The 20,355-nt window shown below is 39.7% G+C and overlaps 2 protein-coding genes across 2 annotated transcripts in view; both read left to right on the top strand.

Moving 5' to 3' along the window:
* Positions 1 to 260: 260 nt before the first annotated feature.
* Positions 261 to 8,384, top strand: LOC119719217 (interferon-induced helicase C domain-containing protein 1-like). Its single transcript, XM_038188588.1, has 8 exons — positions 261 to 411; positions 1,460 to 1,935; positions 2,107 to 4,365; positions 4,565 to 4,747; positions 5,428 to 5,596; positions 5,857 to 5,980; positions 7,073 to 7,313; positions 7,835 to 8,384. The coding sequence occupies exons 2-8, from the start codon at positions 1,653 to 1,655 to the stop codon at positions 8,026 to 8,028; spliced, it is 3,453 nt and encodes a 1,150-aa protein (XP_038044516.1). The 5' UTR covers positions 261 to 411; positions 1,460 to 1,652; the 3' UTR covers positions 8,029 to 8,384.
* Positions 8,385 to 12,959: 4,575 nt separating this feature from the next.
* Positions 12,960 to 20,355, top strand: part of LOC119719644 — a 29,380-nt gene continuing 21,984 nt past the window's right edge. The window contains exons 1-9 of the mRNA XM_038189144.1: positions 12,960 to 13,382; positions 14,141 to 14,426; positions 14,952 to 15,179; positions 15,827 to 15,985; positions 16,570 to 17,037; positions 17,465 to 17,629; positions 18,560 to 18,661; positions 19,517 to 19,624; positions 19,781 to 20,104. Of these exons, the coding sequence (XP_038045072.1) occupies positions 14,159 to 14,426; positions 14,952 to 15,179; positions 15,827 to 15,985; positions 16,570 to 17,037; positions 17,465 to 17,629; positions 18,560 to 18,661; positions 19,517 to 19,624; positions 19,781 to 20,104 (1,822 nt within the window). The 5' untranslated portion in view covers positions 12,960 to 13,382; positions 14,141 to 14,158. The remainder of the gene's footprint in view (positions 13,383 to 14,140; positions 14,427 to 14,951; positions 15,180 to 15,826; positions 15,986 to 16,569; positions 17,038 to 17,464; positions 17,630 to 18,559; positions 18,662 to 19,516; positions 19,625 to 19,780; positions 20,105 to 20,355) is intronic.

Here is a 20,355-nt window from a genome sequence, read left to right on the forward strand (position 1 = left end):
ACGCTGGTCAGGGCTGACGCATTTGAGCTCTCATTGGATAGATTTGTGTGACCTGTGACGTAGAACGCGTCACACGAACTAGCTTCCGGTGCCCATCACGCGTAGCGCGCGCTAGCTGCATGCGAAGGTCAATCTGTACTTCCTTCACAAGATTCTGTGAAGCTCATCAGCCCTGACCAGCGTCCTGTTTGCAGGGCAGGGAGTTCGAGCGAATGCTACGTCGCGGTGCGGATACCAGCTAAACTTTGGGTTTTCCACAACTCCACAAGGCACAAGGACTAGAAATAGAATGTTTGGTCGTTAAATTCCGGTCATTATTTGAGTAAAATAACTGTTAACCGACGATCAAGATCACTTGTCAACTCCCCTATAATGTACTTCATGTATAGTATATGGAGCAGACCAAGGATGGTAAGTTTCTGCTGATGAGGATCAGATGATATAAAATTGAGAATCATATCGCCATATGCATACTCGTAGTGGAGCATACTCATACTATTACTAGGCAGATTACCCCGCTAAACTGTTTGCTTTACAAAACACCAACTAAGTACAAAAACGTCCATCCCAACCAAGCTTTTTCCCACAGAACCGCTCCAAGCGAATCGAAAATCATCGATCGATCATATATTTGCGTGCACGTGCTGAATGTCCTAGCTGGAGTTTACCCAGCCCTAAATTTTATCAATGGGTTGTCATTTAGGGCTGGAGATTTTTCACGTAACCCAGCAGCGTAGGCAGGTCTCCGAAAAAATGTTTCATGCACTAATATGACGTTTACCACTCACATCACAGCTGCGGTACTGGAACCGCAACCGATAGTGCATAAAACAGTCATCGGGTGTTATGCTTCCGCGTGACGTCATGCGCCAACAGCTAGCCAGCGCAGCCGGCAAAAACGACTAGTATCAGCGCGCTGTGCATGGTAATCGACCGCCATTCATTGTACACAATTTTTTTTGTGCACAAACCAATTGCGGTCCTGGCCATGCCTGCAAGGTTGTCAGGTTAGCGGTTATTCCTCCTTTTTTCACTGCAATTGTAGGCTGAATCTTCATCGTGGATCGTTTTTTACTTCAAGGACCTGTGTAATGGTTATTCCAGGCAAGTTTGGGGTGAGTTGCAGTTGCAATTAGTGTGTAACGGGGACAAAATTGAACATTTTCGAAAATGTTTTTTTCGCAATTTTTTTTGGGACCTGCCTACGCTGCTGGGTTACGTGAAAAATTATCTCCAGCCCTAAATGACAACCCAATGATAAAATTTAGGGCTGGGTAACTCCAGCTATGAATGTCCCTGCATTTTTTAATCACAATCATGTATTGTTATTACTTTTAGTCTAACTTACTAACTTATATAGCTTATTTTTGTATACACAAATTAAGATTTCTCGGACAAAATTCCATCAAAGTTGACTTACTGACTACTTATTTCCATAATGTTTCTTTTTTATTTTCAGATCTGTTCTGAAATTTAGAGGCTATCTCCATGGAACAGTTCTTTCGTGGCTTTCAGAGAGAAGGAAATTTGGATCTTTACTGATGAACTTGCCCTAGTTTTTGCATCCATATGACTTAACTTTAAAAAGTAATTCATTGTGGTGAAAGAACCCTCACAATAAATAAGAAAAAGCACACTTGTAAGAATCAGCCATGGCTGCCAGTAGTGATGCTACTGTGGGTGTGTCACCTTACCGTTCAGCCCTTCATGAAATAGGCAATAATCTGGACGATAAGGAATTGAAAAGCATAAAATTCTTATGCATGGATTTTTTGCCTAAATCTCTGAGAGAAACTGCAGATGCTTGTGATATTATTGAGGCCCTTGAAACCCAAGGGAAAATTTCTGAGGAAAACCCCACTTTTTTGCTGTCACTTCTCACCAAACTTAAAAGAGAGGACTTGAAGAAGATGTTTCTTCATGAAATAAACCCTGGTATGTAGAATATGTTTGATTTATCATGTTTTTTTAAAATGCATATTTTCCCTGAGATTTTAATGTTAACAGTTCACTTTATCTTTGGTGCTTCTTGTTGTCGCTTCTTGTTGTCTTCAACGTCATAGGTTTATTACTGATAGAAATACTTAAACTTTATTTTCTTTAAAGGTGGTGGTCAATCTCCTGATCAGAACATACATCAAGTTGGCAATCCACTGCCGACCTTTGACCCTTCCAGTCCACAAGGACTTCTGATGACTCCAGGTCATTTTCCTCCCACTTCCCCACAAGTTAAATCTGAGCGTCCTAAGACTCTAAGAAGTCATTCTAGTGGGTCATCTTCTGCTGGCCAAAGTAGAGCAATCTTCAAAGTTGATGGTTCTCCTATCTCAACTGCTAGAGATGGTCAGTCAACGCAAGACAGGTCATTTGCAAGATCAACCAGCCTTCAGAATAACCCTTCCGGGCAATCCTTGCATGAGGCTGCTTCTCCCAAAGTCCGAGCATCTTTATTTGAGGAAGATACATATGCTGGGTCTGCCCAATTTTCATCACAACATAGTGGTACATCTGGTAGCCCAGGATCTGGCTTTGAAAGTGCCAAGAAACAAAATACTGGCAATTTGGTCCAGGGAAGCACCCGAAGCAGTGTCAACAGGATGATGAGGAATATGTCTCTGCAGGAGTCAGACCAATCAATGAAAGCAAGTAAAAGTCCTGGATTTCCAGATAATGATGATATCGAGACCGACTCACCCATGCCAGTTGGACCAAGAAGCCCACCATCACAGTCAGGCACTGGCCAGGGTAGAGGTTCAGCAACTCCATCCAGAGTGACCCCGGGGACAGGTGCCCAAAGCAGAAGCAATCCACGTGAGATGTTATCTTCTCAGCAGAGTCTGGGATCAACGGCTTGGGATTTTTTGATTCAGTCCCCCAACAGAAATCAACCAGTGCGAGAGAGCAGACAACCGGTTGGGATTTCTTCTTCACACCAAGGTCAGGGCTCTACATCTGGGCCTTTGTTGGATCTGTCAACAGATTCACCCAGTGGTACAGGAAGGGCAAGAGAGGCAAGGAATCCACAGGGCACATCCTCCCCACATCATCAGTCAGCATCTAGGCCCTTGTTAGATCGGTCTGATGGCATTAATCCTCAGGCAAGGCAGGAGAGGCCCCCACCTGAAATGGCCCCGGAAGACCAAGTCCGTCGTATGAATCAGCTGTTTGATCAGCAAGATGCAAGGGAAGAAGCCAGGGCTATTGGTCGAAGACAACCTACTCTGAGGGGATACCAGAGAGAGCTGGCAGAAAGGCCTCTTCAGGCCTTCGAAAATCACATCATCTGCGCTCCTACAGGCAGTGGGAAGACCCTGACAGCAGCCTACATCTGCTACGAGTACAGGACCTGGTTTGAGGCCAATGTTCCCGACAAGCACTTCAAGGCTCTTTTCATTGTCAACATGCGTCATCTGACAGTGCAGCAGAGGAATGCATTCCGTTGGTACTTCCCCAACAAGCAGGATGTGCAGACCATTGGAGAGCAGCAGTCCTTTGAGGATGCTCTGAAGCTTGACGAAGCCAAGCCAGCAGTTCTGATGCTGACAGCACAGATCCTCGTCAATGCCATGAAGTCCGACAAAATTGATATCAAAGATCTGGACATGCTTATCTTTGACGAGTGTCACCACACTGATCTAAAACATCCATACAACGAGATCATGAAGAAGTACCTAAAACAGAAGCAGAGGCTCCGCAGGCCGCAGCGAGTTGGAGTCTCAGGACCGCGCCTTCCTTTCATCATTGGTCTGAGTGCTTCTCTGGGTGTTGGGAATGAGGCACTCAGCCATCTCCTGACCCTCTGTGGTAACATGGACTGTAAGGGGGTTGTCCGGGTTCTAAAGAATTTGGAAGAGTTGGAGGAGCATGTTAATAGCCCAGATCAGGATACAATAGAAATTGTCTCTACCAGAGTTCCCAACGATAAGCAGTTCGCTAATCTGCTGGAGGCTTTGATGACCCAAATTGAGGACCAGCTTCCGGATATTGAAGAGCATCCATTACCATCTCATGGATGCCAGATCTATGAAGCTGAAGCTATGAGGCGTCTTACAGATGCCCAGAAGCTGGGAGATCGCACTGCCATCATCGTTTACATGTACCTGTATGAGTACAATCGTGCCATGATGATCTATGATGACCTTAGGGTCACTGATGGCCTCTCCCATTTGGAGAAGTTCCACGATCGTCGACTAATGACTGCCCATGACAGTGGTCCTGTCGAGGAGCACTGTCATAAGCTCTTTGATTTGAACCTCGCAGAGATGAAAAGACTGGGCCGTGCGGAGGATGAACACAGCAATGAGAAGCTTGGAAAACTGGCATTACTTCTGCATGGCATCTTCACAGAAAAACCAGAGTCAAAAGGTAATTTATTTTAAACGTGCTTGTTTGAATTCTCGATTATATAAATTGTGGACCAAAACAAACACATAAAACATTTAATATGAGGTCTTGTGGTTCAAACTGTTTTACGTCTTAATCTGTACAGATATACTCTATAAACATTCACCAATGAAACAGTTGAAGAATTTTTCTTTTTGTGGTGATGTATTCTGCTCCCTAGGAATTGTTCTTGTGAGAATGAAGGTAGCTACGACAGCTGTGGCCGACTTCATCAAAAAGTCCACACTCCTGAGAGCACTACCTTGCAGAGTCATCCCACAGCGGTTTGTTGGACAGGGAGACATAGAAGATGGATGCTTGACAGAAGCTCAACAGAAGGCAGTCCTTGAGAGTTTCAAACGTGGTATGTGATCTTGTCCTGTGTTAATGTATTCAGTTGTTTCCTGTTAGCACATTGCTATTCCTTTATTACAGGGCTGAGCTCTTCCTATAGCACTCTTAACCAGTTCACACCGGGTGACGTGCATACAAGCAAAAGTTTTGCGGTATTCTGAATGGATGACGGATAAAACATGCAGGGAGCAAAGCCGGAAATGTCTGTCAGCGACCCGCTCGCAGCGAGCTACCTGAGGGTGATGGCTTCAACCCGCGTGGCTTGAGGTCGAGTGAATAATAATTCCACACCTCGTTCCATTCTTGTCAAAATAATCCCGGCGCGAACTGGTTAAACTAAGGTCCTTTCAAACTAAGCCATTTCAGAGTTGGTTTAATGTCGGTATCCAGATTTCGTGTTTGTTTTGTGCTGGTCCCAGAGGGCCAGACTAGTTTCCTCTTTTGAACCTAAACTGACTAACTGACTGAATATGTCACTTGTGACTTAGCCTGTTCAGTGGCTAGGAAAGAGAGCCGGGCAGTGCCATTGTAAAGGACTACCAAATTATGGGCCAAATCTGGCCAATCATGTACACCAAGTGCACAAGACTTCCAGTAAAGAGCAACTGTGTGAATCAATTGAATAGAATTTGGGGCGCTGTGGGACCGCAGCTTTATGAGACTTGGATTTTTGGGGTTTTTTATTTACAGAGGATGGATGCAATGTGCTTGTTGCGACGGACATTGCCCAGGAAGGGCTGGACATGCCAGCCTGTAACTTTGTCATCCGCTACAACTTTGTCAGCAATGAGATCGGCACGGTGCAATCCAAGGGAAGAGCCAGGGCGGAGGGCAGCCAGTGTTTCCTCATCGTTGAAAGGTGAAGAAAATAGCCTTCGGAGCTCTCCCATGGGTGATGATGGATAAAGAGATAGGGTCACATCTCATTTAAATCAATGTCTACACCTCTTGTGACAAACATTTTTCTTAGGGAAGTGAACAAAATACAGAGTGCTCACTGGGGCTCAGAGGTTTGTTTTAACAGAATTTTAAAGATATTTTTATTACATGATGTAAGAGGTGCAGATTTGCTAAAGCAATGGAAACATTGTCTAAATGTGTCAATTACCATCTGTACAGTGGATCACTAAATCAGAAGAGAGAATATGACAACCGTAATAAAGTTAAGAAGATGATCGAGGCTATGGAAGAACTGGAGGCGATGACTGAGGATCAAAGACTCGACAGGATCCAGGAGAGACAAGTGAGTTAATTAGGACCTTATCTTGGAGATGTATCTCAGTTGTGCAAATCTTTTGAGGGCATAGTTGTGCAATCTACTCATCATGTTACATAACTGATTAGGATATCTTTAGGGATTGCCCATTGAAGTAGTTTGGCTGAGTATGTGGACGACAGCTTGTAATGGTCATTCACAAGAATGAAGTTACAAACTTAAACATTTGCATGAAAGACTCCGTAAGTAAGTAAAGGTGGTCACACTCGAGCCAAAATGTACCTAATCTTTGCATGAAACGACTGGGTACATTTCCATTCGCCCTAGATGGGATATGTCAGTCTTTTGCAGGTTACTCCCCAGTTAATGACGTTATCTTACTAAAGGCAAGTTGTGCAATGGCTAATTACCTCAGGACACAGCAAATTGGTGAGCAGCTGGATTCGAACCCTTACCCTCTGACTGGATTCAGAAATCGCAACCACTAGACCTCTCTCCGTGGGTCACATTTGGTTCGCTCTGTCAGGCCTCCTCGTTTCCGACGCTGTGGATGTGGATGGCTACATGCAGCTGAGGATGGACAAAAAACTAGAATGCTGTGAAGAGTGAAGTAGGAGGAACTTGTGAACTTGTTATTATTAGTAGCCCTTGCCTTTCCAGAACATTCAATGTACACCAGGCTAGGTTTTGGAAGATATTTGCAGGATTGAGGAAGGTAGAGCCCATGCATTTTTACTTTACACAGCGCTTGGTGACACTGAAATATAAGTCATAAAAAAAATATGCCACAGAGATCCTTTTGAAATGGACAAACGCTAGTACCTTCATTTAACTGCCTGATTAGTGAGCCATCAGCTTTTCGTGGAAAGTAGGGATTTGGCAATGAAGCGTCCAGAAGCAGAAGGAACTGGCGAGAGGTCAGGAATAAGGGGAACTGCGCCTGATGAATATCCTGAAGCCGGTGAGGGATTGGCCTGTCTAGCTGGGCCAGGGGCTAGGCCACACTCCCCCTGTGCCAGAGTATCATGCCTAATAAGCCTGTACAAGTGGTTTAAGTCAACCCCATCAGAATGATAACTCCAACTTTACCTTTCCGATTTTTTTTGTTGTCATACACAGAATGAGATATTGGAAGAGATACGGTTAGCAGAGGAAAAGGCAGAACTGCATCAATCCATGACCAACCTTGACAGAATCACAGTTCACTGCAAGGAGTGCTCTGCCGTCGTCTGCAAGGCATCAGAGCTCAGACGGAAAGGTGATGCTGGTCACGTGAGTTGCATTAGTCCGGAGTTTAAGAGATGGGTGAAGGAGATAAAATACAGCAGACCGCAGCGCTTCCGAGACAGCGAGACAGTTGGTAAGTATAGGACTGGCTGATATGAGTATACTCTTCAGCTTTTCATTTGGGGGAAACAGATTTTTGATGTTTTCACGGATTTCCAGGGTGGCCGGTAACCTTGAAATAGTGCCAAATGAAAACTGAATTTTGGGGGAAAAAACACAAAAAAATATGTTTTCGCCAGTTTGCGTCTCTGTTGCATATGATGAGGAAAGGATGGCTACAAGGGGAGAAGGGAGGCCCTCGCTTGTCAACAGGTTGCCTGTATGTTGCCTGTGTGATGCAACCACATCTTGACTTCACATCAGCAACCTCTTTAAAATGAAAATATTTCTCATGGAATTTTGGAACATGCTGGGAACACTGTATTTTAGAATTCTTCAGGATGCTGTCCCCAAAAGATCAAAAATCAGCTATCCAGGAGGAGCTTAAAAGATTTTGAAGATCAGTGTGGTAAATTCAAGTACAGGTACTGGCTTGCATCCTTAATTATGACTGAATGATGACATGAAACCCTGTATCTGTTTGGGTGAATGCAGGTCTCATAAAATGCGGCACTTTGGACTGTGGAAACCAGTTTGGCACCATGCAGAATTTCCTGAACCTGCACCCCCCAGAGGGATATGCCCTGAAAGCGCAGAGCTTCAAGATCCACCATGAGATGGGCGGCGTCAAGACCCCCAAAATGTGGAAGAAGGCAGGTTTTACGATCAAACAAGAAAAAAAAGATTAAAGGTGAAGCCAACATCCGTTTCGGAATGGCATTTCAGAGTCAGGCCATACCAAATTATTCCTAAGAATAAGATCTAGTTTAAGTTCAAGTACATGAAGACTTCAGCATTTACAACATTTTGGAGTGATTATATATCATTTGAACATTGAAAGATCGGTGGTTGCAGTTCAGTGTACCGATTGCAGAGAATAAGGATTGAAGATGTCTCTGATGTAAATAGAAAATGAAAGCATAAAGTGCATCAGTCTAACTCCAAAGTTGGAGTAAACATGTAGCAAGTTCATTTCTATCAGCATAGACTTTTGCATTATATGACAAAATACAGTTGTCCAGCTGTCATTGTTAAGAAAATCTGGTTGAAAAAGATTAATGAAATAACAAAAATGTTAAAATCAATATTGGGTTTTTACCCTTCACCGACGTATTTTATAAACACTGTATACTCAATGTTGGCCCCTAGTGATTATGAGAAAAAAATCACCCTGGTGGGACTCGAACCCACGCTAATTACATCGTATGAAATAAAATGTTTAATGCAAATTAATATGAATAATGTTCTTATGTATGAGCAACTGGGCGCTGATCAGATAAATTTACCAAAAAAATTATTTTGTCACAAAGAAATATCTGTAGCCATTTTGCCTTTTTTTCTTTTTGCCCTGATGAAAAACGAATGCAGCTAATTATAATATGAAATATACTCTCAATAATTAAATTTAAATGAAATAGTTCTGCCATCAGATAGTTTTAAAATGCTCTGCATTATGATAGATGATATGTAATTGCATTCTACTTCTTTTGAGTAGTTCTTTGATGACTATGGGCTTCAAGTTCGAATCTAAGTGTAGATGCAATTGTCTATGTCTCTGCGATTTTATTGTCAGTGTTGTTTTAATGTCCATTGCAGCAACTAATGTACCTTTTCTTTACTTTTTCTTTAACCTTTGTGTGCAGTTTCTATGTTTAGCAGTAGGCCTATTGTTTGTTTTTGTATTTGCTCAGCCACTGAAATTTGCAGAATGAATGTTTGCCAAATAGAGCTTTCTTCATGAAAAAAATCGAGTATTTTTATGAGTTTTTAAAAAGTATTTTAGGGAGCATAATATATAGTAAAATAAATTTTAAATTGCCTGTGTAAATATTATTAAAGATTTTAATTGCATTGAAAAGTGTGAAATGTATGATCATGCAAAACAAGTGTGAATTAATTTCCAGCGAAACATCGCTTTGTGCGCAGCTTGTACATACCCTACCGATTATCTCAAGTTAACATTAGAATTGCACTTTTGAAATGACGGAAATTGCAAAAATTGACACTTTTCATAAGATTTTGTCCCAATGACATTTACACAAGCTACATTGTAGTATATATGATGTAAGACGCTATACACAAATATTTATAAGGAAGAAGTTGCACTAGTAACTCATAATGGTACTACTGTACTAAAAAAAACAGTACAGAAAACTCACGATTGTTTAATTAAGAGGCAAATGAGTAACCAATTTGCTACAAAACTTTAAGTAATTAATCTGCCTGTACTTAGCAATATCAACTGTCTGCAAATTTACCTGCGTGAACTTACTGTTCCAAAACAGAATCGATTTTAACGAAATTGAGACTTTTAAAAAATATAGTGAAAGAGTTTAATTTTTTTTGCATTGGTTTATTGAGGGAGCATCTCATCTTCGATTTTTTGGGGAAAAATAGCAATATTTCTATTTTTATGGTTTACTTCCAAATTAGAATTTAGCTGTAAATAACTGCTAAAGTTTCAAAATATTGTGGATTTTTTTTCTCAAGTTATTTGCAAAATCCATGTTGCCAACTTTTATTTTTAACAGTTTACAAAAAAGGTCAAAAGTATTATTTTTTTCTTGACACTCTAACTATGCTCATACAAATGTAAACAATGTGGGGGGAAAAATATTGCTCGTTTGGAAACATGTTTTTGTCCGACCTAGAATTTCGCCCTTAAAGGGAACAGTGTATGTGTCTTTATATTCTTTAAGAAATTAGATGGGTGTATCTGTGTTATGATTTTTTGGGAAAATTGTAGTTATTGTTCTTTTAAGGTAAGAATGATATAGACGAGGAATACTTTGTTTGCGCGTTGAACAAGCTCCTACATTAATGATTTCTGCTGAATAAGCTCTAGATCATATTATGGGGTTGGCTACGTTAAAACTTAATTAATGTGTTACCTCAGACTTCTGTCATGTCAAATCGTGGCATTGTTTTTCAAAATGAAATTCATGCATGAAAAGAACAGTTAATTTGTATAATATTCCTTAGTAGCTGCTTAATGCAGTGGCTGCTTAATGCGCCGCAGCGCCTTGTAAACCATTACAAAGGTGCTACATAATGGTTCTCATATTTCCCATGTACTTTATTGACCTGTCTCTAGTAATAGACATAATTTCCAGCGCCTTGAGTACCTAATTGTTGGTAGATACGTGCGCTATATAAGACTCCGGTATGATTATTACAATATTAAGTTTTGGCCCGTCCGTAGGCAAGTTATACAACTTAATGTGTCGCCTCTACTAAAGGGGTGATCATAATTCTATATCGTGTTTTATTAAGCGACTTAATGGATCGGCAAAAATAATACTGCTGCATTATCAAATGAAATAATGACTGAACCTGTATTAACAAGGTACTCGAACTTAATTAATGGTGAATATTAATGTATCTGTATGAAAAATAATGGTATACTATCCTCTAATTAAGACAGTTTTTGAAGTAGATTCAAGTCAAGGCTTGTAAAACATAATGACCATTGTGATTTTAATTATCCAATTGCCTTCAAAAGGAAAACCGACTTGATTCACGTTAAACAGCATTAGGTTGAACAAAGCGACTGGAACGGAATTCGAACCGGCGATTGTCAGCCTCCACCAAATGAGACCTTTCAGTTGATCATCATTGTGTTATTGTCATATTTTGATCAGACACAACAAGTCTTCCGGAGGTGTTTGGTTCAAATCCCGCTCGATTCAACTTGTTGTCTTTGTTGAACCTAATGTTGCTACATTTAAAATTAACTGAAACATTTGTACTTTAACAAATATGTACTATGAATTAATTGTACTTATTTTGGGTACTTTATTGCGCCAGAGAGTGTGGTGATTTTTTAATTTATACTCAAATTATCGTTTGGCATCAGGAAGGAAAATATTTTTCAAAGTATATGGGTGATGAAGTTTAAAGGGAATTTTCTAAAGATCCACTGAGTCCAAGTGTAGCCTATCAGACGTGAAAATACGCTTGCAAGGAAAGCGTATTGCTGAAGTGCAATTTGGTTAAAAAAAAAAAAAAATGAGGACTCCAAGGCTTCTGAAAATTCACTTAAAACGTCACCATATGCTTTCAAAATCTTTTCCTCCACACGTAAATATACTGATGTGGATGGCAATCGTGTCTCAAAGGAGGGAAATCTATTTTCAATCCTTGAAGAATCTTTGTCAACAGTCAAAGACTGAATTTTGCATAATTACCCATAGAGAAATAACTCCCCTAGGATTGAAATGATTTTTCAACTTTAGATGAATTTAAAAGAGAATAAAACATAAAGGTTAAATACTTTGGCGATTTCGTTAGCTGTATTGCTATTTTTTTTTTAGAGAACACTCTCCCAAGTACTCCACAATAACGATCCACTTTCGCTTGTTTCAACATGGAGATGATAGCATAATAGAAGAATGCATAAACAAAGCTACTCATAGTAAAACAAAAAATATGCGACATTTACAACATATATTTGTTAGGACGAAACCTACAAATGTTAACGAGATCATCTGGAAAAGCAAACTAGTGAAATAAACTACATAATCATAACGACGAAAGGCGTAGGCCTACTCCGTGATTCATATTGAGCAACCATCTCCAGAATCTATAGCCGGCCATGTGGCCAAGTTACTGGACTACCTCCGTAAATAAAGGCAACACTTGGAACATGTACACAGACATGTAGAACTTTGTCAAATTTTGATTTTCTTATGTAGGGCTTAGTTTGTAGTTTATTTTTGCTTTAGAAGCAAACTCACCCTCGGTATCGGCTATCAGAAAGTGCTGCCTTTTTCAGATGTCTAATTTTCGTGAAATTTTATGTTGAAATTTTGATACGCAAACGTGTGCAAACGAATCTGGAAATTTTACGAAAAATAGACATCTGAAACTAGGCAGCACTTTCTGATTAGCCTATAAAGAGGGTGAGTAGGCTTCTCACGCAAAAATTAACTACATGTACAAACTATTAAAGCCTAGATGTGAAAATCAAAATTTGACAAGTTCGACATGTTTTTGTACATGGTGGAAGTGTGGCCTTTATTTACGGAGGTAGTCCAGTAAATTGACCACATTTATGGGGCTACAGAATCAAGAGCCCTGTTACGTAGTCCGTGACCATTACTGTGCAAAAATAAAGGTGGTATTGATCTGACCCACCTGTAACCTTTTGACATTTTTTTCCCGCAAGACAAGTGTAATGAACGGCTACGCCAAAAAAGTCATAAAAAGGGTGTAGACCTGTAAATTGGGCCAAAGTTGCCTACGCCGGCCAAATCACGATTTGCATGCCCTCAAATTCTCAGGTGTTAGGCCTAGAGCATTTTGAGGGTCGTGAACTTGAGAATTTGTAAAAAAAAAAAAAAAAAAAAAAAGAACTGCAAGCTTATATTTTTTCTGTGAAATTTAGATGAAAGTAGGCCCTAAAATGGTTCTATTTTGCAATTTTCAAAAATGAAGATGTGTTGTCTTCAGAACCGAACACCATAGAAAAGTCACTTCAATTTGAGTTTTCTTTCCTAAATGAAATGATCTCGAGCAAACTTGTGGGAAACCTCAATGAATGCCTACAAGCTAGTCTACCTTGTAATTCCCCGATGACGACAAACACAAACTATTTTGAAGAGGGGAAATCCCGGTATTTTCCGTGGTTCCAAACGTGGCCTGTTATTGAAATAAACGATTTACTCTTCACTGGTAATCGGCGAGGCTGCGTGGCATTGCGACACCGCTACGCGGGAAAAAAACAGATGCGGATTGGTCGGAGCTTTTCCTGGTGGACGAAATATTGCCATAAAAATTTTAATCTGAGTCATTTTCTTATTTCCTTTTGACAAAAGACACCGGAAAGTAGGGCTTCTTCAGCAAATTATACTAAACTGTGTATATCAACCGATGAAGGAGTTTAAGCGGTTTTTGGAATACGGAAGGACGTGTTCATGATCGAGTCCAGTTTGTGCACACACGACCTGCATGCATGATGGCGACATAAGTGCGTAGCAAATTTTCCTGCGTGAGTGTTGTGTTCTTTTCCCAGCCGCCCCTTTTTGTCATTATGTATTCACAAGTAAGTACATGAATCATTGCATTCGTCGTCATTGCATTCTTTCAAGTAAATACGTCGGTATCGTCACTCTCCGTTTGGCTTTGAAATTGAAAACGTTTTGTAGCTACAGTTGCCACCTACCTTGCCAACTCGGCACCTTGCCAACTCGACATCTTGCCATTTCGGCACCTTGCCAACTCGGCAACTAGCCAACTCGGCACCCGAATTTCGGAAAAAAAGTGGAAACCGATCGCTACGTTGGTGTTTTTCTCTTGCTTGAAATAAATCCTTACACCTCGAAAACAGGTACATTGAGGATACATGTGTACGCTCCCAGTGTCCACAGCGGGCGGTGAACTGCCATTGTGCCAAAGACTTTGTGGTGTGATTTTCACGAAACGACTAGACATAGGGAATCTGACCTCTTTTTTTTTCTTTTTTTTTACAACCTTTAAAAAAATTTCCTTTAAAAAAATTTCCTTTAAAATAGAATGACACAACAACATGAATATTTTAAATCATTTTTTTATATGAGCTTGTGTTTTGGAAATATAACAATTTAAATGGCAAAATCGGGTCTTCAGTAACCTGTTGTTGTATCACAATAACATGTTAGTTCAAGATAGTCTAGAAGACTGGCCATAGGCTAATGTTCGCCCCCTAATCTTCTGTCAAACTTCAGCCATTAATCTGTTATGTGAGTATTGAAACTTGTAATGACATGACATAGGCAGGATAGGCCTAAATGCTTTCATAAATTGTTTTTTATATCTCCTCAGGGATTTACTTAGCCAGCCATGGTTAGCACTGGAATCTCAGCCTTTCATGAAACTCTGTTCTCCATTTCAAGAGAATTGACAGATAATGAAGTTCGGAATTTGAAGTATCTCTGCAAAGATTACCTAACAGTCAGCCAGAAGGAGGGCATTACGAATGCTCTGGCACTCTTTGAAATCCTTGAACAAAAGAGGATCATCTCAGAAGACAATTTCACATTTCTCCTCGGAAGTATGGAGAACCTGCAGCGAAATGACCTGAGAAAGAAGTTCCTGGAGATAATACCAGGTAAGAGTGTGTCCAAATGTCCTTATTTTCTCTGTGGTTAGGGGTATACACAGTAATATGCCTATATAGCAAAACTAAACCAAATGCCACAAAATACCCTTTCAGACACAACATAATTGTCTACCATATGCCACAGATGACTTTAGGCACTCTAGCTTTTAGTACAATTCCGTGCGGAGTAAAAAATAATATTTGAAGTATGAAGTCAATAATATTATGTCCATACACAACATTTGCATGTATTTTACTAATGTAATGCTGCTTGTTAACCTCCACAATTTGTATGAAAGTGATCATTTTTGGCCTAACATTACATCTTTACAGCAAACATTTCAGGCATCAAATCAAATGTTATACAACAAAGGAACTAACCACTTTTTTTGGCGGGGAGCAGATCAAAAAAATCAATTTGAATTTTTTCTTTGTGATTAACTTCCAAGCTTTATGTCTGTCACATAATAGCATGCAAGGACTTAAATAACACTTTGATTCAGCAAAGAATCCTCTTTGTGAATTCACTTACAGAGTCTGAGGCAGCTCATGCAGAAGCAAGGAAAGAGGACTCGCCTAAAGAGGGCTCATCTAAAGAGGGATCACCTAAAGAGGCCTCAAACGGACCACAAAACAGGTCTGGGAATGCAGCCAGCTTTTCATCAGGCAGTGAGTCAAGTACTGCTGGAGGTCCACGCAGTTATGACCTAAAGAACAGTCCTCTCACAGTAGGGGACAGTAGTGACAATGTTTATAACTATGGTATGTGACAATAACTCTTGTTTCTTTTAACTATTATCCAAGTCAGGTCTTTAATAACAGGGGATAAGTTGCGACAAAGCTTGTGACTTGACATGAGCTGGATGACTTATGAGGACTTGTGATGACTTGATAATTTGTTATGGCGTATAAGTGTTGACTTGTGATGATATATGGGGACTTATAATGACATGTGATGTGTATTAAGTATTGACTTGATTGCATGTATTACTCTGGTAATTTGTAACATCTCACACTAGAACAGTTTAAAGGCCAGTGCATATACGAATGCAAATGCAATGCAAATTTTGATGTCATAAAATGTTTGCCGCAAAATTTGCTGGAGTGGAAATGTGTTCGACTTTTGAAATTTGCAGCATGAAAGCTTATAGTTGTAATGTCACAGATTTGCGTGTTTGCATTTGAACTGGCCTTTATTCCATTCAGAATGCTTTCTAAAGGGAATATGTGCCAGTTCCCTGGTTTAATTCCCAACTTTTTGCATCGCATAAAGGGATTAGGTTTTCAAGTCTCGCCCCTCTTACATGTGAATGGATTCGTAATTTGGGTTGTGACTTCACTTGTGACTGGACTTGAGATGACAACAACAATCAAAATCTTACACCATTAACCTTATGCCCTATTAACAGGGAGCTCTACTGATGGACCAGCCTCACCACTCGAAGCAAACTGTGCACTAGGATCCACCCCAGGCAGTGCCAGTGCTAGCTCAACGGGAGGATTAACGATCATAGCAAAGAACAGTCCTATTACACTTGGAAACAGTTTCGGAAACCAATACAACTATGGTATGTACCTCACTATAGCAATTCCCTGGATATATGATCTGGTAGTCTGCAAAACAGGATTATGAAACAGGGGGGTTGCATTTAAGTATATGAACATAGCACGACATGTACAGTACATGTATCCAAAATTTAGCAAATTGATTCTCATTGTGAAAGTTACAACCAGATTTTTCACAGACTGTGAACACTAACATTTTCAAATCTAATGATCTTATTCCATTCTCATTGCCATGTATGACCTTGCACTAGATGCCTTAAAATCGCAGTATGTTTTTTAACTCTTAATCTTTTTAATCTCATATCTTTTTAAATTGTCTTATTTTTTCATTACAACTTTTTCTCAATGTGTCAAATTAATTTTTGTATGTTATATTTCGAGTTAAGATTTTTTTGTGACAGGCTTTCGAGTCAAAGTGTTTTATTATACTTTTGTCAATCCTGGCCAGTTGCATTGCTTGTTTTTGTTTAGTTTTGTTGATTGCTTGCTGTATGTTTGTACTACCGTCTCCTGACACATGACAACTTTGTTAATAGAGTCATAAGAATTGGCAATTTATAAGCTTCATATTTCAATTTCCCCAAAGGTTCCAAAGAATCTCCATCAACTGCACCACCACGGCATCAACCCCAGGATAGAGTTCCAAATGCTAATGGTTCTGGTGATCATGATAAAGTTTGCTCTCAATCATTGTCATCAGCTCAACAGGGCCACTATCCATCTTCTCTGAATCCTGCTACATTGAGGACACCTGCTGGATTCTGCCCTCACTCCTCGAAGGCAAGATCCATCGATGCAGCCCAGCAAGGCGATAGTGGTTCTGTTATAAATCCTATGTCAAGCGGGCAAGAAGCAAGGATGCCTGTGACCAGTCCCCAGTCCAAGCTCTTATCCAAAATGAAGGCAGAAAGAGCTAGGGTGAATGAGACACCAACCCTTGACGGGCCAAATGTCATGGCCTCCCAACCATCTGGACCTGTCTTGGATGATGAGAGATCCCTGGTAAAAGCACATAACCCAGAGGGAAACCCACATGTGGAATCTTTCTCTGAAGGTACAAGTACGTCCAGTATGTCTAAGTCTATGTCTATTCACAACATGCAGTTGCATGTATTTTACTAATGTATAAAACTGCTGGTTAATTTCCAGCACTAGTATTTGTATAAAGGTGATCAATTTGGCCTCAAACTTGACAGTAAACATTTCAGGAATCATGATGTATCCAATGTTCTACAACCAATTATGGAACTAACCACTTTAACCTCACTGATTTTTTTTCTTTCATTTGGAGCAGATAGTCAAAAAAAAACCGCAAAACATTAATTGAACAAATAAATTGAAAATTAATAGTCTTGCCACTATTTTAAAGGTCATTTGTTGTGATTAACTTAAAAGCTTTGTGGCAGTCATATGGATATAAACAATGCAAGGATTTCACAATGTAATGCATCGAGGAATCCTCTTTGTGAATTCACTTACAGAGTCTGAGGCAGCTCATGCAGAAGCTAGGAAAGAGGACTCGCCTAAAGAGGCCTCATCTCAACAGGCGTCACCTAAAGAGGCCTCATCTAAAGAGGGATCACCTAAAGAGGCCTCAAACGGACCACAAAACTGGTCTGGGAATGTAGCCAGCTTTTCATCAGGCAGTGAGTCAAGTACTGTTGGAGGTCCAGGCGGTTATGACCTGAAGAACAGTCTTCTCACATTTGGGGATAGTAGTGACAATGTTTATAACTAATGTGACAATCACTCTTGTTTCTTTTAGCTATTGTTCAAGTCGGGTCTTAGTAACAGGGGATGAACTGCGACAAAGGATTGCTTTTTACAGCTTGTGACTTGCTTTGAGACTGGATGACATATGAGGACTTGTGATGACTTGTTCATTTGTTATGGCTTATAAATGTTAACTTGTGATGACTTATGGGGACTTATAATGACTTGTGATGACTTGTGACCTGTATTGAATATTGACTTGATTATTACTCCGGTAATTTGTAAAGGAGCATCTCATACTAGAACAATTTAAACGCCAGGTTTTATATGAATGCCATTGCAATGCAAATTTGATGTCATGAAACATTGCTGCAAAATTTGTGGAAATGTGCTCGACTTTTAAAAATCGCAGCATGAAAACTTGTCTAAAACTATAATCTAAAACCTGAAACAAAGAACCAACACAGTGTGTAATATAATGATGGACCTTTAAAGCTACAGGCCATCATTTGCAGCTACCCACAAAAGTAACTGATGCAATTGGTGTTGAAAAAAACACTTGGTGGAAAGATAGTAAGGGGACTATAAACTCCCTGTGAAATTTTTCTTTCTGGCATGCTGTCATTTTGAAGAAATCAACTAAGAAGGCCTTTCCAATGGTGTGTCTAAAGAGGTCTATTAATAACAGCACATATCGAATTGACCACTGAAAAAACTGAACAATTATCTTTTATATTTGCAATTTTTTTAAATGTTTTATTTTAAAAGAGCCACTCTTCAGGGCACTGTAGATTGACGCAATTTTTTCATTTAGGTTATAATTTCATGACAATACTTTATCCCCCCCAAAATATGTCTCACAGAGGAGCTGAACAAGGAAGAAGAAACGGTAGAAGTGAGGGACAACAGTTGTTACGAGAACTGCATTTTCGTTCAAGACTCAACAAAGACCGATATTTTTGCGCGTATGTTTGGTTGTTTTTCTATTTCGCACTGGTTTTGATAAGTCATTCTAGTTTTTAACACAGTTCTATCTTTTAATCATTGCAATTCCATGAGTAAATATCTTTGCAAATTTAAAAATTTTACCTTTGAAATTTCTCATATTTTGTTTTATAAAACAGTAATGGCGGCTAAGTGCTACTACATGCAGTATAGTGGGGACATGCATGTAGCAGCATGTCCAGTGGGGGTCAAATTTTAGAGCTGATTCGCAGGCAGGATAAATACATGTTATAATACTTTAATACCCACAGTTGCATATATACGTTTTACAACAACTTAAGATGAACATTAAAAAAAAATGCATCTGATTGTGTTTGTGTTGTTTAACATGGGTAACAAAACATATTGGAGGTCTTCCTAAAAAGTTAGAATACAAACAAAAGAGGGACAATAGGGGGTCCTGCATTGCAGGCAAATACACACTTGTCTGTGTGTGGGTAAGGAGCCATATGTGAGAAAAATCCACACTATCCGGTTCGTTAGTGTGACGTCACCTCCAGCAATTTCTGCACGATTGGAACCGGAAGTTAACGCAGCTCGAGCGTTTGCAGCCAATGGGCGCTAGTAATCCGGGGTGTGCGCGCGTGTATGACGTTTTTACTAACGAACCGGATATGCCTTGACTTTGACTTTATTGAATAACAACACAGATCGAGCTACCATTGAAAACTGAACTATTGTGTTACGGCTTTTAAATTTGAAAACTTTCTTAAAGTTTCATAATAAAAGAGCGACATGTTAGGGACACTGCAGATTGACACAATTTTCTCATTCATGATCCAATTTCATGAAAGAATGTTTTATCTGTAAAATAGGTTTCACAGAGAAGCGGATAAAGGAAGAAAAAAGGGCAGAAGCGAGTGCTGACAATCATTACCAAAACTGCATTTTCGTTCAAAACTCAACACACACCAATATTGCGGGTATGTTTGGTTGTTTTTCTATTTCTTACTGGATTTGATAGTCATTTTAGTTTTTAACTCATTTTCGGCATTTTCATCATTGCAATTTCATGTGCCCTCTTTGCAAACTTTAGAGTATCACTTTTGAAATTTCTCATATTTTATTTCATAAAACAGTAATGCCGGCTAAATGCAGGAGGAATTCGAGTGAAAATCTACTTGAGGAAATAAGAACAATGATAAGAGGTAAAACCCTGCCAGAAAAAGTAGTACAGTTACTCGACCGGTGTGATGCTGAGATTGAAGATGCGGAGGAAGGATGTGTCAAGCTCCTGTTGGGTTTCAGAAGTGTCGAGGGCCTGAAGAAGTTCTGGGAGATATACTCCAGCGGGGAATTTCAGGAGTGCCTTGGCAGAGAATTGTCGACTGGTGACATTGAGATCTCGGAAGAAGATTACAACAGGGCTCTAAGAAAACTTAAAGATGCGAGTGATAAAAAAGGTACGCAGTCTTACTTAGAAAAATTACAATGTAACAGTATTTTTGCCGGAGCATAAAAGGAGTATTCTTTAAAAAAAAATTAACTTCTTTTAAAATTAGCATTTATGTTTAATGTCCACACAATTGGTAATTTTCTGTCATAAACAATGATAAAGACAATTTTGAGTGAATCGGCTGTTCAAAAGTAGCAGAATTAACAATACAGAATCCACAGGCTAATATTGCATTGATTTGATTTTCTATATATGTAG

This window comes from Patiria miniata, unplaced genomic scaffold (genome assembly GCF_015706575.1).
Source record: "Patiria miniata isolate m_02_andy unplaced genomic scaffold, ASM1570657v1 HiC_scaffold_8, whole genome shotgun sequence".
Lineage (NCBI taxonomy): Eukaryota > Metazoa > Echinodermata > Asteroidea > Valvatida > Asterinidae > Patiria > Patiria miniata.